Below are 26,433 nucleotides of genomic sequence, written 5' to 3' on the forward strand. Positions count from 1 at the left end.
TCAATATTTAGAAACCAGTAAGGCCCCAACTGTCCTTTTATTAAATAAGCAGATACTATAATAGCTTAGAATGAATACTTGCAAAGAAATTAGTGGTAAATGTTTATTGTATTCAGCCAAAAACAAACACTAAAAATGCTAATAAACTCAATTCAATTATATTTAAAATGTTTTTCCAAATAACAGTATTACTCAACAGTTTCCATATTTATAAAGCTTTAAGCATTCAAAGGCATATATATATATATACATATATGAAACTATATTCTTCTATATGGTAAGTTTTAGAAATATTGCCAATAAATAAGTCCTCCCTCCCTAATAAAATAAACTATTAGAAGTGTGATGACTGCTACAGGTAGAAACTTTTCCCTGCCTAGGCACCGTGTATTGGCTCCAATGGGAGCCTCAAGAACCCTGCCAACTAGAAAGAGATCTGTTGATTAAATCTAACATTAATTTCTAGACTTAAATATAAAATTTAAACAACTGCAGGATAAGGTTTTACCTACAGTATTAGGTCAATCTGTAAACATTTTCCTGCTTTATCAAGAAATAAAGGGGCCAGCCCGGTGGTGCAGCAGTTTGTTCTGCTTCAGTGGCCTAGGGTTCGCCGTTCGGATTCCAGGTGTGGACCTATGCACCACTTGCCAAGCTGTGGCAGGCATCACACATATAAAGGAAGATGGGCATGGATATTAGCTCAGGGCCAGTCTTCTTCAGCAAAAAAGAGGAGGATTGGCAGCAGATGTTAGCTCAGGGCTAGTCTTCCTCAAAAAAAAAAAAAAAAAAGTAGTAGTAGTATAAACTAGATGGGGTCTAGCCTCATTGTTAGCATGTCTACTATCTGGGGGAAGTCATGGAAAGGTGGAGTATGTCTACTACACGAGTGCCAGAAATTATAAGATGTAAGGCCTCCTAGTTAATGTTTTCAACACAATTCTTAGCAATGATGCTCAAAGTTGCCCTGCTCTGTATATAGAAATGCGTCATGTAACAATGTTTTGGTCAACTATGGACTGCATATATGACAGTGCTCCCATAAGATTAGTACCACATAGCCTAGGTGTGTAGTAGGCTACACCATCTAGGTTTGTGTAAGTACACTCTATGATGTTCACATGATAAAATTGCCTAATGACGCATTTCTCAGAATACATCCTTGTTGTTAAGCGACTCATGACTGTACTGATATAAACATATTATAAGGAAAATTAACTAATTTGACCCAAAAAGTACAAATGCTATTACTTTTCTGAGGCTAGACATTTTAAGAGTTATGAAATCAAACAAAAATAAGGAGGTACTATCTCAAAGCAACCAAGAGCCATTCCTCTCACCATTCCTGTGTCTGCCTAGGAGACAGGACTCCTGTTGGAGATTCCACTCACAGGGATTTCAAACAAAGATGGGGTCTGACAATCGTTACTGCGTAGCTTCCTTGGGGAGACTAACCATTCTACTCTGCTCAGAGACCTCTATCTGTATTGTACATGTTTACTACTTAAAAGAGAAGCTTTTCATGTTTGGAAAGCATGGTAGATCCAAAGCTAGTACTGGCTGTAATTCTATGGCTGCCAAAGGAAAGAAAGAAAAGAAAACACAGCAAGATACAGGCATCAAGGAGATAAAATACTTTTACCCTGGGCTCTCTGAATGGAATCTAATCAGTTCCCAAGTTTCCATAGTGATTTCAGAGCGTGAGATATACCTCCCCTCCAAAGAGCCTATCACAAAAAGATTGTCTAAATTATTCACTTCTTGAGTTTGATAGTGAGAGTATGGATAACAAGGGATACATGTCCTGGAATAGCCCCCTAACAGAAAAAGGGAATAAGAGATGTAGGTAGTAAGGGACCTAGAAAAATATTTTACTAGATATAGAAAACAATTAGACTCATCTCCTATATGGAAAGACTACAAGACAAGTTATATTGGTACTGAGTCCATACTCTGTTTAACTATTCTCAATATAAATATTATCCAGAATACAAATCTCCCTGGATGGGAAATGAATTGTTCTTTATAGACATTCCTATGGGAAAAATACAGCCTGAGCTTCAAAAGCAGACCCATAAACTTTGGGAACTCAACCCATTTGTAAGTTCAGGTTGTTGTGACCTTCTAAACGTTCCTTAACGAAAAAGTTGACTTCTCTGTAACTCTGCTCTCTCGATCTTGTAGTACTGTCTCTCATTTTTTAAAATCCTACATATGGATAGATTTCCTTCACTTTAAAAAGAAAACTTGACTTCCCACCATAATTTGATCCAAATTCAATACCAAACAATATAATGTACTTGAAATCTCAAGTTTCCTTTTTTGACTTTTATTATTCTCTAGTGTCGTTACTCCCTCTAGAGGTAGAAAATTTGAATCAACTACCAACTGTAATTCTGGTAGGTTTTTGAAAGTAATAAACTAAAAACACAAGTTAAAGAAAAAGAGCTAACTTTCTCCTTGGGCAAGTGTTAATTTAACTAGAAAAAAATTTACTCACTGTAACTTTTACAATAAATAGTGAATTGCCTATTGTCATTCAAGTACCCAAATAAGCCCATCTAATGTTTAATTTAAGAATCACATAGCCTCTAATGAGACTAGTATGGAGTATAATATTTACATATGAGAACAATAAGAATTATAGAATCAATAGGCTCAACCTTATCTGGGAGTCTAGAACGCAGATCTTAGTCACCAGAGCAGCAGATATTAGGTTTAATATCAAATTTGATATGTAAATGCATGAAGCAAGGGGAGAGTGCTTTTTCTTGTAACCGGTATAGCATACAGTATTTGGGAGGCCTAATGTTTAGATGAAATGGCTTATAAATAGATGACAGGCAAGATCTAATTCCTTCTTCTTCTAACTCATAGAGTACGACCTTAGGCTTGTTAATTTTATTTATTTTTTATTTAACCGAGAGACTCTCAACTCTGGCAGCACATTACAATCACTTGGGGAGTTTAAAAGATTTATGCTTGGGCTTCAACCCACAAAATAAATTAAGAGAGAATCCTTCCTGGTGAACCAACATATCAGTGGTTTAAAAAAGCCACTCAGCTAAAACCATAAAACTCTTAGAGGAAAACATAGGGGAAAATTTTCATGACATTGGATTTGGCAATGATTTCTTGGATATGACATCAAAAGCAGAGGCAACACACAGAAAAAATAGGTAAGTTGAACTTCATCAAAATTAAAAAATTTTGTGCAGCAAAGGACACTATGAAGAGAGTAAAAAGGCAACCCATGGAATGAAAGAAAATACTGGCAAAGCATATATCTGATAAGGATTAATATCCAGGATATATGCACATAAAAAGATGGTTAACATCACTAATCATTAGGAAAATGCATGCCAAAACTACAATAAGATAACATTTCATACTTATTACTATGGCCATCATTAAACAATAACAACAAACAAAATAACAAGTGTTAGCAAGGATGTGGAAAAACCAGAATGAATTGCTGGTGGGAATAGAAATGGCTCAGCTTACGTGGAGAACAATATGGTGATTCCTCAAAGAACTAAACACAGAATGACCATATGATCTAGCAATTCCACTTCACGGTATCTACCCAAAATACCTGAAAGCAGGGACTCCAATAGATATTTGTATACCTATATTCACAGCAGCATTATTCACAACAGCCAGAAGGTGGAAACAATCCAAAATGTCTGTGGTGAATGAATGGATAAACAAAATGTGGTATACACATACAATAGAGTATTATTCAGCCTTAAAAAGGAAAGAAATTCTGACACATGCTAAAACATGGAAGAACCTTTAAGACATTATGCTAAGGGAAATAAACTAGACACAAAAGGACAAATACTGTATGATTCCACTGAAATGAGGTACCTACAACAGTCAAATTTATAGACACAAAAAGTAGAATGCTGGTTGCCAGGGGCAGGTGGTGGGGGAATGGGGAGTTAGTGTTTAATGGGTCTAGAGTTTCAGTTTGGGTAGATGAAAAAGTTCGGCGACGGATGGTGGTGATGGGTGCACATAATGTGAATGCACTTAATGCCACTGAACTGTATGCTTAAAAAGGATTTATGGTAAATTCTGTTATGTATTTTACCACAATTGAAAAAAAAAGCCACTCGAGCAACTCCAACTTGCAGCCAGAACTGAGAACCAGTGTTCCAAAGACTAACCAGAGAAGCCGAGGATGGGGAAGAATAACAAATGAACATGAAAATATGTCCAGTAACAAGTGAGTGTATCTGGTTTCTGACAGGAGGAAGAGAAAAATCTATAATCTGGGATATGTGTATAAACTAAATTCTATCATTTCACAAATATTAAAGTGGTCTATTCTTCCCTCTGGAGAAAACGTTATTTTTTCATACTGGTCCTCTTCAGAATCTTAGTCACATTTACATTCTTTTGGTAATAACTTTATAATAGGATCTTCTACACAACAGACACGAGACTTTATTGAGGGTTACGGGCTAAAGGTACTGTGATAAATGCTTTACACACTTATTTCATTTATTTCTTAAAACCACCACCTGAAAGCTATTAAGTGGCAGGGCTGAGAATAAACTCAGGTTTGACTCTGAACAGCTCTTTTTTTTTTAGTCCATTACCTGAACATTATCCACATATTCCCACTTCCATGTCATCAATGTTCTTGCCACGTTCTCTGAACCTCCTACAACCAACTCTTCTTTACCTTTAAAGTCCAGTTTACATGCGATATCATCCAGGGCCTTTTCTGAAATCATCCACCAGAAAACCAGCGCATTTAATCTCTACCTTTCTTATGAGAAGGTTGCATTATAATAATAATTTATGTATTTATCCTGTAATCCCTCGGAAGAAGCTGAACTAGTATGACCGCTGACTCCTGTAAGATAGCTCTGGAGACACTAGAGGGAAACCACCAAACAAAAGAACGGTAGGATGAAGGGTAGTGCCTCTGGCCTGGAGCAGGAGGCAGGTGCTTGTGGGAAGATAAGACAGGAAGGAGGAGAACATGAAACGTGAAATTCTCTCTTGTTTCTCCCTGCCCAGTGCCTTTGCCTCGTAGGAACAGTGTATGTCGTCTCACTTGCACAAACTGAGAACTCTGGTCTATGCTCAGAAGTAAAGTTAGGGCAGTCTAAAAAGAAGTTCTGCTGTGAGAAGCTGAGACAAACAGGTGGGACCCAAGCTGTGGCAGCTGCCTTCTCACTCCTCCCTGTCCAAACCCCAGAGCTAATGAATTACACTCTAAGATTAGAGTACAGCCTTTAAATGCTGCTTCTGTTTGGCCCCATACCAAAGAGGCGGGAGCTGTGTCCTGAGATGGTATTCCGTGATAAGTATCTATGGTCTTGCGTGCCTGGGTTAACCACCCCAGAGCTTACTTGCCTTCATCTCAAGGTTATCACTGGGGCTGTCACAGCCTTCCACAGGGGTTCTCATCCAGGCTACACATCACAATGACCCAGGAAGCTTTACTAAACTGAGGCTTGGACAGCCACGGTTTTTACATGTGTCCCCAGTAATTCTAAAGCGCAGCCAGGGTTGACACTCACTGGATTCTGGCCTGTCTTTTATCCTTTTGCATTACCTGAGAATACCCAACACTCATGAACACAGATAGTTGAGGATTACAAGTATTTCATAGAAGAAAAACAAGCCAGATTATAAATTACATCAAATGCAGAAAGGACAGAACAGATTAAGAATTTAAACTTCTTATAATAATAAGATTAGGGTGCAAAAGAAGAAAAACAATGCAGAAATATTAAGCATAAAGAATATAAAAGAAGTCTAAATAACAGTTGAATTAAAAAACAAAACACATGGGCCTGATAATAGAATGTACACACTTGAGGAATGAATGAGATGGGAAACCAGGTTGAGATAATTTCCCAGAAGGACAAAGGAGACAAAACACTAGAAAATATACTTTTGGAAGGTTAACATCCCCATAATAGATGCCCCAGAAAAAGGAAAACAATGGCGAGGAGAACAAAGCTGAACAAATAATGGAGATAATTTCTCCAGAATAAGATGGAAAAGCTCAGAATGATAAGGTAAGCTCTCAGAGCATCAAAAGGAGAGAGAGAAAAAACCCACACCTAGGAACATTGCAGTAAAATTTAGAATATGAAAGACAAAAGATTTTCAAAAGACTATTTAGCACAGAGTAGACATGTAATAAGTGTTTATAAAAAATCAACAGAGGCCGGCCCCGTGGCCAAGTGGTTAAGTTCGCCTGCTCTGCTTCGGCAGCTCAGGGTTTTGACAGTTCAGATCCTGGGCACAGACGTGGCATCGCTCATCAGGCCATGCTGAGGCGGCATCTCACATAGCACAACCAGAGGCACTTACAACCAGAATATACAACTATGTACTTGGGGGACTTTAGGAAGAAGAAGAAAAAAAAAAAAGAAAAAGATTGGCAACAGACGTTAGTTCAGGTGCCAATCTTCAGAAAAAGAAATCAACAAAAGCACGAAATAAAGACATTATCAGATCTTTATGAGGCAGTTATGACACCAGATCCAATTCTACTAGGGAAAAAATAAGATGACTAAAATAAGTGTTCATGGTAAGAATGGAATAAGGATATGAATGTTAGAATGTCTGAATGTTAGTCAAGCATCCTATATCCCAAGACTATAGTTGAAACTGATCTTGGCCAAATTAAGGTTTCATCTGCCTGTATATTTCTATTTAGGCTACTAGTTTCAGGAATACCTAAAATCTCTATTCTCAAGGTAGGTTCCAGTTTAGAGACAAACCTTGGCTAGTTTAGGCGAGCACATTTGAATCATAACACATTCAGTTATCTTTTCAGAACATATAATTAAAAGCGCAGAGCGCTCTATTTATGTTTAATTATGCCAGGAGCCGTGGAGATGAAGAGGATGAAACAGGCAGGGATTCAATGGCCAAACACTTCCAGTTTTCTAATAATAGTCAAAACCATGGACTTCTCATGAACACCTTCTCAATTAAAGAAATACTCTGTATCTTTTTCTGCCCATTCTTTGTAATAGTTATGCCAGGGGCTCATAGAAGTTCCTCAGTAATGGCTTACCTGGTCAATATCAGCATTTCTTGGAAGAAAATAAACAATGTTATTGGTGATCTTCTGAGACAGTCTGAAAATTTCAAAGGTAGACAGCATTAAGGAAAAATAACAAAAGCAGCAGTTAATTTCTGATCACAGATATGTTGTTTACTTATTATAGCACAACCCAAATGTATTTTGATATGTAACAATGAGGCGCACATTTAAATCCTCTAATGGAACCTAAGAGAGAACTAAGTAGCGGATTTTATAATTCCGCAGCATACTGCCCTTGACAGATCCGAGGTTAGAAGTTAAACCTTTTTATTCAATTATCCTAGTGGTGGGCAACCAAGGGTGAGAAATATACATGCTTCCTCTTTTCTGCCATTTCCTAGTTATTGTGAAAGACAAAGAATAGGAAAACAGTACCACCGCTCTCCAGTTAAGTAACTGTCCATCGTAGTCTACATTCTGTTTTAATTAGCAATTGAGAAACACATTTCCTGTTAGAGTCAAACAGATGATTCCTCTGGGGAGTAGAGATTAAAAGGGGATAAATAATAAATAAATGCTATTCTTTATGAAATAAAGGTATGCTTCAGTATCTTGGAAGAGCAACAGGAAAAATCTGAAGATACACAGAGAATTCGCACACATCAGTGTGCGTTGAAGAAAAGTTAAGCAATAATCACCCAGACTTTAGGGACAGGTCTTGAGGAAATCCCCAATTTCCAGACACTAACTCCACAAACAATTACTGCTTTCTAGTTCTTGTTTTGTAATGGTAACACTGGATAGTAACCAAAGTAAATATGATCTCACATTTGCCATAACTTTCGGAGATCACTAGTTAATTTTTACATACCTGCTTTTTAGGCAAAACAAACTGGACTCTATCAAGTGCTATCAGCTAATATCTCTCCTCTTCACTAATTTCTTTCTTTCTCTCAAAGACACACACACGCACATACCCACACACACACAAAACCCTGCCTCTCCACAACCTCTGTTTGAGTAAACTCTTAGGTCTTTCAAAGGATATCCATCAGGAGACATCATCGTCCTAATGTCAAAGGTCTCTGCAGTAGCATAGTCTGGCCCTCCCCACGGAGGGCTGAGGAACACAACATCGGCCTTTAATTGAGAAGCCAGCAGCAGGAAATCTCCACAGATGAACTCTATCTTGTCTGCTATCCCATAAACTTCTGCATTATTGCGAGCAAGATCAATCTTAACAGGATCAATATCAATGGCAATCACTAAAAATGGGAACGGGAAAGACAAATCAAATGATACCGGGTTACATAAAGTAGTTCATCTCAGCAGTCTGTTTATTCTCTGTATAAGAACCTTTTTTTCAAAGACTAAGGGAGATTTGGCCATATATGCCAGGGACAGAGAATTTAATAAAAATTTAAATCTAAGTTACAATGTTTCACTTGTGTTGTATCAAGAGAATGCAACTGAAGGACCTGGCTTTCAGTTCTGACTCACTCAAAAAGCTTTACCAAAGCAAGTCGCATGTATCTACGCCACCATGTATTTACTGAGAGCCACACATGTGGTCGGCCCTGCGCTCCATGCAGTGGACAGTCTGAGGAGCGAACAGCTGGAAAAGCCACCAACTGCACGTAAAGCCTATAAATGCCAAGATTGCAGAAAAGACCAATTTCCTCAGAACGAGGCAACCTCCAAAGGAAGACAAATTCGACAACTTCTACAGAAAAGCAAAATAAAACACATTTTGAGAAACCTATATGGCCACCTTATGAAGAAGAAATGCAGAAACACCTGCTGATGATGTTTAATGAGACGTTTTAGGTAGAGGGAACAGACAATGTTATGTTTTCACCAAATGGGCTTTCATTTAATGTATTACAATTTCATAATTAGCAATGCAAACATGAGTTAATTTTAGCGCTCTCATGTCTTGCAGTAAATTACTACTCGAGTGCAGCTGTATGTGCACCAGTGTGTTAGTGGCAATATTTTATATCTGGAAGGGCTAAGTGCAACCCTGATGCATATACCATGGCTGTCAAGGAAATGGAGGTGTTTTCCAGAAAATGCTGGTTTTGAAATATGTTAACACTTTTGAGAAATAATGCACTAAATAAATTACTTGAACAATGAATACAAGCAGCAATTATATGTTGCAAAATCATGCATTTACGATACTATTTTTTCTGTTCTAAATGAACTGACATACATATTTATAAGAGGAAGGATGAAAATGTCCTTTTCAGCTGCTCAGTCTGCAACATTTATAGTACAGAGACAGATGGAAAGAAATGCTGACAATACCAAAAATTCGATGGAGAAAATGACTTTCAACATCAAATATATTCAGTAATCGTCATGTTTTCATCTGCACTTCTCTTGGAGGCCGACTTGTTTCTAGGTCTCACAGAATGTAAGCATTCAATCTATCATATAAATGAAATACTGACTAACGTTTGATGATACCATATTGAATTGCACTATCCACTAACGGTAGCCACTAGCCACATGTGGCTATTACCTTTAAATTGATTAAAATTAAATAATATTATGAATTTAGATCCTCAGTTATACTGCCACATTTCAAACGCTCAATAGCCATGTGTGGCGAGTGACTAGTATACTGGGCAGTGCAGATACAGAATATTACTTCATCACAGAAAGTTATACTGGATAGCACTGATACAGAAATACTGGAATACATAAAAGGGAAAAAAAATCTTTAACAGCAAAACACAAAACTTCATGGATTCTCTAACCATTCAGTTGTTATATGCATAGATAGCAAATATGTGGAAAGAAGTCTGGCACAAAGGGATCATGTCAATTATACACAATGCCATTTTCTCATATGTGTATGTATAAATGCTTGTGTATGTATATATTTATACAGAGTTAAAGAATAATTGATTACATGCATATGTGTGTATATAAACACACACACACACACACACTACTTTAATCGTTTTGAATTCCCTAACATAAGGCAGTCAGCTCGACCACACTAGGGGTAGCATATCTAACTAACATTAGAGTACCTGTGAGCTACTATCTTTGGTTTGGGGAGAAGGTCATGGGACATCCTACGCTGAACATGCTTGAGGGTTTCTGAGCTTCCAGTTCCATATGCTGCAAGGACAGAAGCCAGACCATGACGACAGTGGGGAAGCACGGTGTTTACTCCGTGTCTCCTTTTCTTCCCAGAGGCTTGCAGTCCCTGAGTGCGACTGACTGGAAGACCCTGAGCGGCTGTGAAGGACGTCAGCTCTGTGAGGACACGGCAGAAGCAGTCTCCTCTCAGCTCCACACGAGACCTCGCCCTTCACTGAAGGCCTTGGTAACAGGCCTCCATTTGAAGAAATATAAATCTACAATACGGACTGTTTCCACAATATTTTGAAAAAATTTCTGATCTATTTGCTGCTTTATCAGAGGGCAGATATTTTCATTGTCATGTTACAATACAATGCCAAAATGAAGACAAATTTTACAACTTTTGAGGAAAAATCATGTTCATGCAATAAAAATTGATTTGAGTTTGTAGAAAAGACAGAGAAGAACTTTAACAAGAGTAAACAGTGAATTGAAGGGGCAGGCCCAGTGGCGCAGAGGTTAAGTCCACATGCTCCACTTCAGCATCCCAGGGTTTGAGGCTTTGGATCCCAGGTGCCAACTTATAATCAAGCCATGCTGTGGTGGCGACCCACATACAAAAGAGAGGAAGAATGGCACAGATGGTAGCTCAGGGAGAAAAAAAACTAGTGAATTGAAGGAAAACGAGAAAATAATTACTATTCCAGTAAATATGAAAAAACCTTTCATCCAGGCTACCACTAAAGTCAGCAAATGTCATACTCTGAACTGTAGGAGTGACTGGATAAAGTCATCAGTATCAGTCTTAAAATCAATGTTAAGTTTCACTTTATCATTTTCTAGCTTCTATATTATGCTTTTCAGAACCATATGCTCTCCTAGTTAACATTAACAACTTTATATAAATTAACGAGCCTCAACTGAAATTTTCAAAATGGAAGCTATAATAAAAAGACACTGGGGGAAAGAAAAGCATTTTAAGATTATGACTTAACAACTGATATCTCTAAAATATCACATCATACTACACTTTAAAAGGAATTTAGAGGGCCAGCCCCAGTGGCCTAGTGGTTACATTTGGCATGCTCTGCTTTGGAGGCCCAGGTTTGGTTCCTAGGCAAGGACCTATACCACTCATCTGTGAGCAGCCATGTTGTCATGTCGGCTCACATGCAAAAAGAGGAAGAATGGCAGCAGATGTTACCTCAGGGAAAAATCTTCCTCAGGGAAGAAAATAAAAAAGAGTTTAGAATGAAAGACAAAAGGTATCAGATTCCGAAAAATGAGTAAAAGCCCTGGCTTCACAACTCAGCTATGTCAATTTGGGCAGATTGTTCAATTTTTTACAGCCTTCTTTCCCTGGGGAAACAGCACACGGACTAGCTACTTGACGCAGTTCCCGGCAGATACATATTAACAGAGGTTTTCCTTCTGGTGATTCCAAAGTCTAACCACCACCAGGATGCTCTAATAGTTAAAAGATGTTCAGTGTCTTAGAATGTTAAAGCTGAAAGGTATCACAGAGGTTACTTCAATTTAACGTCTCCTTTAAATTAAGGTTAATTGATGTCCAAAGTCATAAAGGTAATGAGTGGCAAAGCTGGGACTCCGGGTCTACTCTTCCTGTCTTCTAAAAAATAGGCTCCCATTTTGACAGTTTAAGTTTTATATAATGTTATAATCCTGGCTCCACCAAGCTGTGTCTGGGTAACCTTGGGAAAGTTACTTCATCTCTTTATCCCCGTTAATCTGTGAAACGCAGATAATAAAAGATACACTTCACAAGACTGTTGACTAAATAAACGCATATTAAGCCATTATGCTTAATACATACTAGCTATTATAATTTTAAATATGTGGCATTAAACTTTTAATTATATATTAAATCTCAGCAAAGGTCAGCTGAAGCAAAATGAAACATTTAGAATAAACTGAAAATAAATTACTTTTCTTCCATTGATGGCTAATTACCTCTCTTTCCCGTTAAGGCAAACTGAATGGTATTTCCTCCAACTCCACAAAATGCATCTACTACAGTGTCACACTTGAAGGACTGACTGACCCGGCCAGCAATGTGCTCAGCGATCTTCTCAGGTGTAACTGAAAACCAGCCCTCTGTGAAGAAAGGGGATTGCTGTGAAGATGTTCAATTTCAGGAAGCCAAGCCAAGCATAAACACAGCAAACGTTACTATATCTTATATAGTTAAAAAAAACCCTTAGTTTCTCTTTTCAAAAACTTATAAATTACCTAGTTTAAAGAAAAGCTCTCTCTCTACAAAGCTTGTTATAAAAAGCAGTAGTACCATTCCCATTCCAAATTTCCACAAAAGCAATGACCTCAATTCTTGCCTGATTCTTTTGTCATATACTTCCAATAACTGAACGCAATTCCAATTTTTCTGTTAGAAGTATTAACTATTGACTATCTACTATGGGAAATGGGAATTTAGCTATTCTAATAGGCCAGTTCCCCAAACTCCACTGAGTTTCCCAATTATTTCATTCCCAACGGGGAAGCAATGATCCCAATTTGTACTGGACATTTTGGAGAAGTTCACATATTTCTAAACGGTCAGGAAAAGCAAGGAGCTGATAGCAAAAGGCTGCAGAGTTGTAGGAAGAGCAGAACCCTCATCATTTTCAGAAATGACGTCCTACACCCACTCCAGAGGAAAGAGGATACGGTCCTCCTTCTTTCTTAATAGAAGAAATTTACATTTTTCGTAAAGATATTTCTCTGAATAAAATGATGCACCAATTTTCTGGTTGCCTTTCCCTACCAAAACTTTAAATGGCTCCTCATTGCTGGAAGAATAAAAATATAAACTTGTTTTATAGAATTAAAAGCTTTTACCTAGTCTTACTTCTCCTAACTAATTTCTATGTACTTTCCTCAAAGCACAGTATTTTGTAAAAAATTATGAGGTTCACAGAACTCCTGAAATTCTACCACAGATCAAGTCCTCCTGATTTTGACAGTTAATAAAGATCAATATTTAAGTGGTCCCAATATGAAAATAAGCATCAGTGTGCTGAACTAAGTAAGCTGTTCGAGGTCACAGAAGGAAAATGAGAAAGAATTCAACATTTTCAGCATTAATTCATTAAATTACATCTTTCTGCGCTAGGTATTTCTTCATCAGACGTTGTGTTTAATAGCCTATCAATTCCTTTTGCTATCTACTCTAAGATGCTACAAATACAGATTAGACCTGAGTCTGAAGTTTTAAATCACGTATAAACCCAAATTGAGAGACTGTAGAAAATAACTGGCTGCTGTATTTTGGAAAATGTCAGTCATGAAAGACAAAGAAGGCTGAGCCATTATTCCAGATTAAAGGAAACTAAAGAAACATGAAAACTAAATGCAATACATGATCCTATACTAGAAGAAAAAAAATGCTTTAAATTATTTGATGAAACTAGAGTACGGACTGTAGATTACAATAGTGTAACAATGTTAAATTTACAATTTTACTAAGTACATAAAAATATCCTTGTTCTTAGAAAATACACACTGAAGTATTAAAGCAAAGGGGCAACTGGATGAGGAAAAAACACACACACACATTTATATACATATACAGAGAGAATGATAAAGCAACTGTGGCAAAACATTAAAAATAGCTGCACTTTGGTAAAGGGATATGAAAATTTTCCTTCCATTCTTGCAACTTTTCTCTAAGTTTGAAATTCTTTCGAAATACAGGTAAAAATTACATGTATACTTTACCTCTGTCCAATTTAATCCCATCATCAAAACGGGAGAAGAGCCTGTATCTCTGGGCCCAGTACTTTGCCAGCTCAGGAACAGCAGCTATCTCTGGAGGCAGACCAATTATCTTTTTGTTCTTGTTTTTCTTTTTCTTCTTCTTCTTCTTTTTAATTTCAGCTACAGTAAAAGAATATAGATGCTAACTATGAAAAAAGGAAGGCACAGGTGAATTTATCTAAAAGTGTAGCCACACCAAATCATTATTTGGGACTGTGCTCCAGAACATGTACACAACACCAGCACCACACCATCACCACACCTGGAGAAGCAGGAGGGTATAATGGAAACTGACTTCAGAGCACAGCCTCTAGTTTGCTACTCATTGGCTCCTCAAGCTTGGAAAAGTAACCCAGGCTCTCTAAGCTCCAATTTTTAATTTCTCAAAAGGAATGAAGGAATGAGTGGTATTTTATATACTTACTTCACAGGATCGTTAAGAGATATGTAAAGGTACTATCATAGGTATAAACGTTATTCTCTCTGTTAGATAAGACACTGCCTTATTTGGTGAATTATAGAAATCCAAACATTACCCTTCCCTTCTTTAAAATAAAACCTCCCAAGGACTGATTAAGCTTGAACTCTCAGCTACATCAATCCTCTGAACCCAGCCATGACCTGGAAGTCATATGGCCTCTGAGAAATTGAAACAGAGGTCACTAGCTCTATTCAATAGAAAAGGATCTCATTCATTCAGAGGCTGACTTTTTCTTGGATAGACAATTTTTATTAGTTTTGTTATTTGGCTTCAGTTCTGAACAGATTAGAAGCAGCAACTTAGAAAGATGAGAGGGCTGTCACAGCTAAGCACAGTGACAAGAACTGATGTTGAGAAATAAAACTCTACTACATTTAAATGGTCCTCAAGGATAGCACTGTATCTTAATATGGTTATCTGATCATTGCAAATAGCAAAAGGTGTCATCAACAGCAATGTGCAGCGAGAGCTTGTCAAGAGAGGGGACAGTGACATTTTGAAGGAACAATTCCTTAGTGTGCAAGACCCTTCCGTACAAGACTTAACATTAAGTAATCCAAAGTACTAACTGCCAGAATTCCCCAGGTCACTCTAACAACCAACATCTTCCAAATGCCCCTGAGACGGTGCTATCACCACACATAAGAACTACCAGCATCGACACAAATGGTGATGAGGGAAGTAGGGTAGAGCAGGAAAGGGGGATTTAGGAATCAGACAACTTGGTACCAAGTCCTAGCTATGCCACTTACAGCTGTGTGATCTCAGGCAAATTTCTTAATTTCTCTGAGCTTTACCTTCCATATTTATAGAACAGACATAATTACACCTACCTACTTGGGCTAATTTACAGATTAAATGAGAATAAGGCTTGTAAAAGCATTTCAAAAATCTGCAAGTGCCACAGGAACATCAGTTGTACCATGACAGTAAAAATAATTTAAACTACTTTAAGTATGCTGTTTAGAAAGGCAAAGAATATGTGATTCAGAGATCACAGGTCTACACAAACACACACACACAAAGAAAAAAAAAATCAAGATTCAAATAAGGTATTTTCCTCAATACTAAGTTAAGAAAGAAACCATCACAATAAATATAATTGTTTCATTAGGGCAAGCTGAAATAATTCATCAATAAAACTGAATATTATGGAAATAATTTTTACCTTATAAAAGCCTGAATGCTCCATTGAATACAATTATTATTTTGTAAATTATAAAAGAACATCTGCTGTAAAAATAAATTCAAATAGTACACAAGGGTATAAATTGAAAAGGCTACTCTGTTCTCCATTCATTATAGCCGATTACTGTAAATACTTTTTTATATCAATGTACTACTCAAAAAACAAACTATCACCACCAACCACCACCACCACAAAAAACCCAAAAATATAAAAAAGAATTATTAAAAAGAAAGCCAGGGCAATACTAAATTTCAAGAGGAATAAAAAGGACTGGCCACTTTTGGCCCATTGAACAGAATGTAGTGGCAGAGATCAATCTTAAGGGCAAAGACAAAGGTACTCAAAGAGTTCTCCCACATACTTTATCTTTTATTTTATCGAGCTTGCTCAGCCAAGAGTGAAGTGTGCTCTGGGGGCCAAATCATAGCCATTAGCACACTTACACTTAATATGCCTTCTCTCAACTTAAAAATAAATAGCAGTGAATCCTTAGGTCTAGATGTTTCATAAGTGAAAACTAAGGAAAAACATATTTTAAAAAGCGCATTTATCTAAATCCATCAGCAAGTTCAAGCACATTTAGTCTTACCTTCAGTTTCTACCTGAAAAGACACTGGTGCATCCTGAGTAACGCAATCCTCCCTATCTGTAACAGCTGCCACTGTACTGTCCCCTTCACGTTCTTCTGTTTCGAGTTCACCAGTTGAAGAGATGGCATGGCATGTTTCCGGTTCTGGATTGCTTGTCTCCAGTGGGTCATCATCTTTTTTAACAGACGTTTCTTGTTCCTCTGAACCACTGCTTGTACAAGTGTCTTGCACATTGTCATGAGAAACTGACTCCTGTGATGCTTCCTCATTCATTGGTTCATTAATCCACTTTAGGAATTTTTCTACCTGAAATTGTAAGATGTTACAAGCATGAATTAATTCCAAATTACACAGAATATTTCCACCTGCTTTACCATTTGTGACTTGACTGACAAGCTGCGTCATAGTTATTAGCTCTGTTAAGTATACAAGCTAATGTGAGGAAGTAATTCCGAGCTAACTGTACTTTGTTATCTGAACATACCATGACTTTGGTAAAGACTTCTTTAAAAGGAAGAAAATACCAGATTAAACACAAGACTATGACTTTCCTGTTATCAATTAACACTAAGACGACAAAACTGTTCCAGTAGCTTTCCATAAAGGCTTCTAACAATGTAACTGTACCATTACAAAAGTACTTATCTATTGTTGAGTCATTAATTTTAGTTTTTCAAATCATATAGAGCTTTCCGCAATGGCCCAGGCCACAATCTGTGTTAAATGGTACTCAGCATCAAAGAGGAACTCTAAAAAGATTTAGTGCCAATCTGTCTATGAAGCAGGAGAGCCAGTAAAATGATTTCTGAAAACTAGGTTTCTTCTTAAATGTTAACAAGGCTCAAGGTCAGATGCCATATACTTCCTTGCAATCTTCTGGAACAAGAATATTCTTTGTAACAGATCTTCATGACCTTCCTAAGAGTTAAGAAATCAGAACAAGAGTGGTAGACAGAAGATGGGCATGGACGACAACCCAGAATCTCCCTTTGTGGGGGCTGTGCCCGTGTATCAATCAGATATCTAAGGACACAACAGCCACATTTATTTTTTTCCTCAACAATACTTAGTAGTTATGTTTCTGCTCTTCGACAGATGAACGTATGGGGACTATCACACCCAGCACACTATAAAAAGTCCTATATGACTGACTGGACTGATATTGGGAAAGCTGTTCCCGATATAACCAGGGCCACCAAAAAATTAAAATATCACCAGCAACCAACCTATCTGAAATATAATGAAAACTAAAACCAGCTATAAATTTGTAGCATGGTCTGGAAGAATGCTGGAGTTAGGAAGGATCATGAATGTATCCTGAGGGTAAAGCCAAGTCCTCTCAGGCTCTGAGATTTTGCTCCATTGCCCTGAAGAGCCGCTGGAGGTGTGACTGTGACAAAGGTTCTGCTCACTAGAAGGTGGCTTTTTTTCCAATAATGGAGAAGGATCACTCATCAAACCAAGCGATAGCAACTGCAATTACGTTTGCTTTCCAGGTACTTGGATGGCAGGTACAGCAAAGCCCGAGAGAGAATATGAATATTCCAGTTAACAGTGTAAATCACTAAATCAGCCTTGAGCCTGATGCTGTTAGGACGAATTTGTCAGGGTAAAGGCTGATCGATCACTTCTAAGTGACCTCAAAATTAAGGCTGATAAGCTTAATAAAAGCTTTGTCAGAACTGGACTTCTAGGATCCTACTTAGACGCAAGTAGATAAGAAGAGAACGTCTCATTGTAACTATTTACACAAGGCAATTTTACCTATTTATCTTCCCAGACACTACATTTTGTAGCTTTCAGAATGTCCCCTTTTCATTTTATCCCCAACTTACTTTTCTCCAAATTTAGTTCACACAATATATGCCTTTAGGATGCAAGTGGAAAAGAATTTTAGGTACCCTTATACCTGGTAGAAACAGGGTTCCCAATTGAAAACAACAATTTCAATAAGTCAAGCTAACAAAATGAGATTCTACCTGTAAATATAAAACAAAATTTATGCATACCTTGCTCAAAGTTTTGCTTTTCTTGAAAAATATTTTTTCTGACTCTTCAGTAAAGAAGATGTGTTTGTTTTTCATATTTATTTGCCTTCTCATGTCCAAGAACTTTGACTTATACTTCACATTCTTCTGTAGATACCTGACCCGTCGCTGACTGAAATTTGAAATTCCACCATATCTGTGACCAAACCAAAAGAAGCTGACTCAAACCTTAAGTTCTATGAATTTGTTTTTTTATGACTAGAGAATATAACCACAATTTTCACTATTTTTCTATTTAGCAGATCTACTTTAATTTCATTTTTCTAAACTATGAAAATTATGAAATAAAGTTTAAAATGCAGAGGAGTTTAAGGTCTAGCTTGTATGTTAATTCTCAAGTAAATGTGAAACATCAAAGTTGGAAATATCAGCATATCTTATACAGAGAAGAAAGCAGAAATTACATAGTAAAACGTAATAAAGAAATAGTAGGAAAATATAACCCCATTGCATGTTGGGGAAATACAATTTTTTCTTATGGTGAGGTGATGCCAAACGTCTTTAACACATACCTGGATATGTTCAAGTTATCTTAAAAGTAGTCACTAAATTCTTAACCTAAATCAATCTGAACTCACCAAACAAGCAAACCCCTATTACTAAAATAGAGAATGTCAACTGATTTAACCATCTGAATTTTTCCAGTCCTAAAAAATATATATTTGCTATGAAGCCATCTTTGACTCTGTCAAGCTTCACTGACTGCCTCTCCTACAGACTATTAGGGACTTAGGGTGTAGTATACATTTTAGCACTTATAAACTCCTGAACAGTTTGATTTTAAATGTCAGATGTTTTCTTCTAGCCATATTATAAACTTCCTTATAAAAAGTATATCTTATCCTTCTCTTTTAAGCAGAATTGGGTTATTTAAACAGGAGAATAGTTAAGTTAAATCCCAGGTAACAGAATAAATTTCTGTGTGTGTATACCAGCAAGAACTACCCAAGAAATTTCTCAATAAAACCACATGTGGGTAGAAATAAATTCTGCTAGCAATTCAAACATGGCAATATCAGGAAAACTCTTTATACTACTAATTTTTATGATTGTTAGCCTTAAATGGTTACATGAACTACAACTGCCTTGAAGTACCATACAGGAGAGATTAACTGATAATCTTTAAAAAAAATATTCATAGTATTACAATTATGAGATGTATTTCTGAACTAATTTGTATTCAATTTATGTCAACCTTGAGACCTATGTCTTTTTTTTGCTGATTTCATAATGTGTAGGTATCCACTAAAATTTCACAACTAACAAAAATAAATCTCCATGCTTAGAAACATCAAAGACTTTAACCTTCATTTAAAGCACTGGTGCAAGCTGACATAAATGGCAGGTCTTTAGTGTGTCTTATCTACTCAGTTCAGTCATCAAGTCACATGCAATAAAGCTTTCAAGTTTCCTTATATTTAATGCTTGGGAATTTAATCCCAGAGAAAACTTGTATTTTCTGTACACAAAAGTTCAGGGTAGCTTTATTTGTAATAGCAAAATACCACACAGGATCCAAATGTCCTTCAATAGACGAATGGTTGAACAAACTATGGTACACCCATACAATGGAATACGATTCAGCAAGAAGAAGGAATGAACTACTGGTACATGCAATGAACCAGGGGGACCTCAAGGACATATGATTAGATCTCAGGAAACAACCTAGATGTACATACAGGATGACAATTAACGCATGCCTCCACCAAAAGGGATGAGGTAAATGTATTGATAAGGCAGGGTGTTCATGGTACACCGTTGAGGGAAAAAAGCAAGCTGCAGAATATGTATAGTGTGATTCCATTTTTGTGTTTTATAAAAAGGCAGTAACGTGTATATGCACATAATCATAAAAATGCACATTAGTAAATTTAGTAAGGATATATGCCAACCACTGCCTACCTCTGGGAATGATATGAAGAAAAGATTTTCACTCTTTACTTTTTACTTCTGCTTTGTTTGAGTTTTACCACTTTCATAATAAAAAAGAAAAAAAATACTGCAGGTTTGAACTTTTCAAGGCATGTTCACTATACACTTTAGATGTACACAGAGGTAGATACGTGATATGTTAGGTGAAGAGACAACCATGCTTAGAAGTCTCAAGCATTGGGCTTGAGTCCTCTCCAGGAAATGCTGTGATCTTGACAAAATGAAAACCTTTGTGAGCTGCAGCTGCTTTACCTGTGACATTGGAATTGTAACACTGGGTTGCTATGAGGTGCAAATGAGTTGATACATGTGAACATATCAAATGTACGGTGACATCTCTAACATTCTTATCAAGACAGGTTAGTGTCTTAATTAACATCTCAGATGCGACCAAATACATAATCATTATTAGCTATCTGAATATCAGAGAGCTTTAAAATAGCTGAAGTGCTTAAGATTTCTGGAAGACAAGAGTATTTATGTATAATTACTTTTGTCCTGAGCCATGCTGGAATCCTAGAAGGGAACCATTGTCATCAAAGTCTGAATCTGGGTTTTCATCGATGTCCAGTTCATGGCTAAACAAATAAACAAAAGGGAAACAGTGATAAGCCATTACCTCCAGAGCACACCAGTACAGGCAAATATCAAAAGGTACATATAGTCAACCCATGCAAATTCCCCATCACAACAATCAACCGTGGCTCACAAATCGGGGAAGACAGGAAAGAGCACTTTAATCAGGATTTTTCCAAACAAGATAAAATACGTAGCATGTTTGGAACACAGCAATAAGCACTCAAATCTTAAACCATGTCAAGTAATTATCTCTATTCTTGAACATGGTACAAATATGGATCTCTCCATTTTCCTTTGGGAAAACACCAGTAAAAGCAGCAGCCTTAAACTAATCTCCTAGAGTGCTATCTCTAGAGGTTTTCCTTGAAAATAAACAAGGAAACATTTGAAAAGTATCAATCCAACCAAAAAAATTACAAAGGAAAAAATACTGTTAAGAAGAATAAAGTTGTGATACAAGTGAGTGACATTAAGTAACCCAAGATCATCCATCTACTGGGGATGCCTTCTAGGGAGCCCTACTACCTGGGCGACAGTAACAAATGAAAATGGTGAGAAATAATTCTTACAAATTACCTTAAGCTCCCTGAAGATTTATGGAGGAACTACGAGGTCCCAGGAATCTAAGTACACACACAGTCTCTGCCTCCAGGAACTAGCAGGAACTAATGGAGGAGTTAACAAGCAACGTCTACCATGTAGAAGGAACACAGTAAAGGCATGCTTTTATGCGCTAAGGTACTGAGCCTCTGAAGCTTGCTTACTGTTTTTCTAGAAGCTGTACGGAACATAAAAGTCTTATGTGAAATACTTCATATCCTGTCAGAGAAATGAAACGTTTCCAGCTAACAACCAAGTTCTGTAATGTGCATCTTTTTCTTGTATTTTACAGCACTAGCATTTGACCATATCCTACCTTACACTACTCTCTACTTGTTTAATTATACATATCAAGGGAGTAGCTAGAGAGTACTGCCTCTGAAAAAGCTGGTCTGGGCTCCGGTTTCAGAGCTGCCGCTGTTGCTATATAAGTCCGGGCAAGGCATTTACCCTTGTTTTGTCTTAGTATTCCTATCTATAGAATGGGAGCATTACATTGGATATATCTGAGGTCTATTTTAGCAATAAAATTCTGGATAATACATACTCAGACTTTTGGAAAAGAACTAGAACCTCCTCAAGAGAGACCATACCTACTTCTACATTATTAGTTAAAAGCTATCATCCATTGATAGCTACTGTGTCAGATATATTACAAGCTACTTCCAGTCTTCCCAATGATCTCGCAAAAAGGCATCAGTTCCTTTTTACAGATAAAAAATTATGGCAGAATAAGAGGCAGAGTTGGGATCTGACCATGCTCCAAAGCCCAGGGTCTTGCCAGTGTGTCTTGTCTCTTCTCCTCACAGGATCTGCAATGTTGTAACATAACAAGTGCTTTATAGCCACTCACTCCTGGACATGAGTGCTTATGCTCACACATTCTGGAGAGAGAGTAACAGCAACTTGCCTCCTCTTGAGTTTGCTTGGCTTATGATCAGGCGGATCTTCTTCACTCTCATCCCCATCAATATGTTTGGGATGAGGTCTGTCTTTGACTGTGTTTGCTTCTGAAGACCTCTGTGAATCTAAAGAGGCAGAGATATTGCAGTGAAGTTTCCCCTTGGTTTGACAACTCTTCTGCCATTTGCAAAGGCAATCAAAATATTTCAGTGCCTTTCCTGCAATGAACCCTACGTGCACATCAGGGAAAATGCCAGATCACATCTACCTGGTCTGTGTATCTACATGCAGAGTCTGACCACAAAAAATGGAAGCTATGTCTGTTAAAGTTTAAAAGTTTCCATGATCTAACTACTTAAAAAGTGAACTAAAACTACCTTTATCTCTTGGCTGTCCAAATCTACACAAATTAATCCACACAGTTACCTTTGCGATAGCTGTTACCTATCACACTTTGATGGAATTTTAATCTAAATGACTCTAAAGATGGCACGATCATATTGATTAAAAATAATTTCTCACGACTGGCCTGGTGGTGTAGTGGTTAAGTTCATGCACTCTGCTTCATCGACCGAGGGTTCATGGGTTTGGATTCCAGGTGTGGATCTACACACCACTCGTTAAGCCATGCTGTGGCAATGTCCCACATACAAAATAAAGAACGATTGGCACAGATGTTTGCTCAGGGCTAATCTTCTTCACCAAACAAACAACCAACCAACAAACCAAAAAACCTCTTAAGAAGCAAATACATTTAATTGTCTCTAATATAGCTCTGAAATTAATGATGGAAGTAACAGAAAGATAAGCATTTAAAAAGCATTTTTAACTTGTGGTGGCTCCAACTGAGGCATATGTGTTTGTTCTATATTTCTTCCAACTGGAAAAAAGTGGGTGGGCAGGACCAGAAGTTGAGAGGTGTCTGCAACGTAGACAATGGGAAGCTTTGACCGCATGGGGACAGACTATTTCAGGAGAACAAGGAGGCACAAAAAGTAGAAAGTATACTTATAGAGAAATGCAATAAATACCCTACGTTTTGATCTCAATGGAAGATCTACAACAAAGCAAAACCTAGAATTCTCAAGCTGATCTGACGGCAGTCACACTGGAGCTAATTATAGAAACGGCCAATTAGATACATAACTAAGGGAACAGGCAACAGAAATGGTCGGTCTACGCATAACTTAGGAAACAGGCAACAGAAGGCAGAAACTATCAGGTTTACTATGTTTGAAAAAGGAAAAAAGTAAGATCAGAAAGGATAATCAAAAGGAGCAGCACGAAGCAGTAAGATAGGGGCCAACACGCTGACCAATACACATATTTCAAGTTGTATGGTCAAAAGAAGTAAAGAAAGTAATCAGGAGAGTAGTGAAGAGTATGAAAAGACTGATATAAAATAATCATATAGAAAAAGGATGGAAAAACAGCAAAAGAGAAAGAATGAGAATACTGTACTGAATTGAGCTCCATTGTAAGAGTATAGAGAAAAGAGAAATAAAAAAGTAGATAGAGCACTTTCGTAACTCAGTAAAGGAAACTCTCAACTCGATGAAGTAAGATCAGCGATCTGAGACAACAAAGCAAACCCAAGTGTTAAGTAAAAGGCCAAAGCCTTTTGCTTCATATAGGAAAAAGGCTGGGAAGAAAGTCCTTATAAACCAGACTTTTCCAGCACCAAACATCAAGGATGTCAAGACAACATCTTAGTGGGCTTCATAAAAAATTCAAAAGTTATATAAAAATTTCCTCCTCCCCCGTTTTCCTAGTGCCATCAGTTGGTAGTATCCTTCTCTCTAGCGAGAGCATTCTCATTTGCCCTACCCTAACTTCTCTGAACAGACCTCTTGCTGGCTTTTAGTCCTGACAGTGGCACCAGTCTGCAAAACGATTTTTTTTTAAATCACTTAGGCAGGAGTCAACCAATTTCCTAATCCTGGATATTTTACGAGAATCCTGAGAGCAACCCTTCCACTTATAAATTAGTATTGTGCTCTGTTCAGATTCTCTGTAGACCAAGACTTCACTTGCTCTGACTGAATTCTAGATATGACTCACCTTCACACTGGCCTAATGTCAAGTGCGTACTCTCAATCACCCTCTAACAACCTCCCGTGAGCTCACAGGAGAAACTCTGACCTTCCAAGCTCATGCTCAATTAGATTTCTCAAGGGATTTCCAAGTTTTAATTCACTGGCCAACAAGGTACAAGAGGAAGGAATGATAATTCCAGAACCCCATGCAAATATTCTTTTTATTTATATAAACGGTAACAAACAACTAGTGAAATAAAAATGACAGGATTAAATCATTTCATTGTTATACTAGAAAGCATCAGTTGGCATTATTTAACTCTACCATAAAGGATTAGTGCTAGTTATTTTGGGAGAGAGATTCATTTTGCTAACCATTACTCAGTAGGATAAATCTTGGTCAATCTTACCCTGAGCTGGTTGGTCTGTGCTTCTATTCCCAGATGAGCTCCTTTCCTTGGTTCCACCATTACATGGTTCACTTTGGCCAGAAGCAGGGCATTCTCTTCTGCTGTTAACTTCACTTAGCGCCTGACGTCCATCACAACTTACAGAAGAATCTAAGTGGCTCTGTTCTACTTCCTCTGAATTCAGACTTATATTACTAATTCCATCAAGTATTTCATTATGATCTTTATCACCTGAACTAGAGCTTTTGCTACCAATTGATGAAGATGGAAGGGAAAGTAAGCCTGCTGTCATGCAATTTTCACCTTTCTTGTCGTCAACTTCTGTTTTAGACCCACAAGTATCTGTGTCACAGCTTTGTGAGGCATCAAACGTCCAACCCTGAGCTTCCCAATACTGAAACTGTTCCAAATAATACCAGTAAAGTTGACTATAATGTTGTTCCCATTCTTCTCTTGTATCAGGAACGTTCCAAGGTTCAGAGCATAACGTTTGACCCGAATGTTTTTCTTGCCAGCTTTGCCATAAGAGTACTCCACCATACTCGTTCCAATACTTTTCCCATTTCTCTGTAATTTCTAGCTTTGGAGATAACGTATTTTCAACAGGAAGATTTTCAGTTTCAATGTCTTTCTTGGTTTGAAGCTTACACCTTCTGGTGTTCTCACACCGTTCAACTGAAGATGGATCATCTGAAGCCAAAATGTCATCCTCTTCATATTCTTGTCTCCAAGATTCTCTCATAATTTCATCTAAGTACTTCTTTTGATGCTTCTTCTTTTTCTTCTTTATTTTAACTTTATTTCTAGTATTCATAGATACCTACATAAGATAAATAACTTGGATATAAAATGCACTTCATAAACTATAAGTAGAACCCAAGTCTACTTTGGATCCAAGTCTATTTGACATTAAATTAAACAAAATACCTTCAACCTCCCCCACCCTGGGCTTTCAGTTATACAAACAAGTGAATCTTACTATCTAAGTTTCTAAGAGGAGGAAAAAGCACGAGACAGATCACAACTTGCAGTTTTGGTTAATTTATAAATATGTACATTTAAAAAGAGGTGGAGTGCTCTAATTCATAAATGCATTAGATTTAAGATAAACAAATTCCCTGTGTCGGGCCTGGCCCCAGGCCTAGTGGTTAAAGGTCTGCACGCTCTGCTTCAGTGGCCTGAGTTCGGGTCCTGGGAGCAGACCTACTCCACTCACAGCCATGCTGTGAGCACGTCCCACAAACAAAACAGAGGCAGACTGCCACGCATGTTAGCTCAGGGCTAATCTTCCTCAAGTTAAAAAGAAAAAAAAAAAAGGAGGATTTGCAATGGATGTTAGCTTAGGATGAATTTTCCTCAGGAAAAAGAGAAATTCCATGTGTTATTTTATGAAGAAAACTAAGAAATAGAAATAATAAAAGCAAATTAATATTTACCTCAAAATTTTTATGTGCAGATGTCCCACCAAACTGAAGTGGCAGTCCCATACTTCTCATGAGTTCAGCCTCGGAATCCAGTTCACTTTCATTTAGGCCTATGCTTTTGCTGTCATGTGATTCTGTAGTGCCATGGGAATAACCACCTTCCTCCTCTTCTGTAGCCTGCTCTCCTACAGACAGCATTTGTTAGCTTAGTTTTACAGACAATTTACACACAGGTTTTATTATCCTCATTTTAAAGAAGAACCAGAGATATAGTTATTACATGATTTGCCCAAATAAAGATACATAAATGTTACAATTTTTAAGGGGAAGAAAAAAAACGGAAA

General features: G+C 37.4%; 1 protein-coding gene across 5 annotated transcripts in view; it reads right to left on the reverse strand.

The window, feature by feature from the left end:
• The window catches only part of TGS1 (trimethylguanosine synthase 1), a 49,135-nt gene that overhangs the window by 13,076 nt on the left and 9,626 nt on the right, over nucleotides 1-26,433 (reverse strand). For all 5 annotated transcript variants that reach the window (XR_001377448.3, XM_005613126.4, XM_014728005.3 and 2 more), the window contains 10 exons: nucleotides 26,102-26,274; nucleotides 24,666-25,485; nucleotides 22,227-22,344; nucleotides 20,629-20,715; nucleotides 18,167-18,341; nucleotides 16,157-16,463; nucleotides 13,859-14,017; nucleotides 12,095-12,238; nucleotides 8,073-8,289; nucleotides 7,055-7,133 (listed from right to left, as the gene is read on the reverse strand). Coding sequence is in view for 4 of the 5 variants with exons in the window: in XM_005613126.4 (XP_005613183.3) it covers nucleotides 7,055-7,133; nucleotides 8,073-8,289; nucleotides 12,095-12,238; nucleotides 13,859-14,017; nucleotides 16,157-16,463; nucleotides 18,167-18,341; nucleotides 20,629-20,715; nucleotides 22,227-22,344; nucleotides 24,666-25,485; nucleotides 26,102-26,274 (2,279 nt within the window). In the remaining variant the exon portion in view is untranslated. The remainder of the gene's footprint in view (nucleotides 1-7,054; nucleotides 7,134-8,072; nucleotides 8,290-12,094; nucleotides 12,239-13,858; nucleotides 14,018-16,156; nucleotides 16,464-18,166; nucleotides 18,342-20,628; nucleotides 20,716-22,226; nucleotides 22,345-24,665; nucleotides 25,486-26,101; nucleotides 26,275-26,433) is intronic.

This window comes from Equus caballus, chromosome 9, assembly GCF_041296265.1.
Source record: "Equus caballus isolate H_3958 breed thoroughbred chromosome 9, TB-T2T, whole genome shotgun sequence".
NCBI lineage: Eukaryota > Metazoa > Chordata > Mammalia > Perissodactyla > Equidae > Equus > Equus caballus.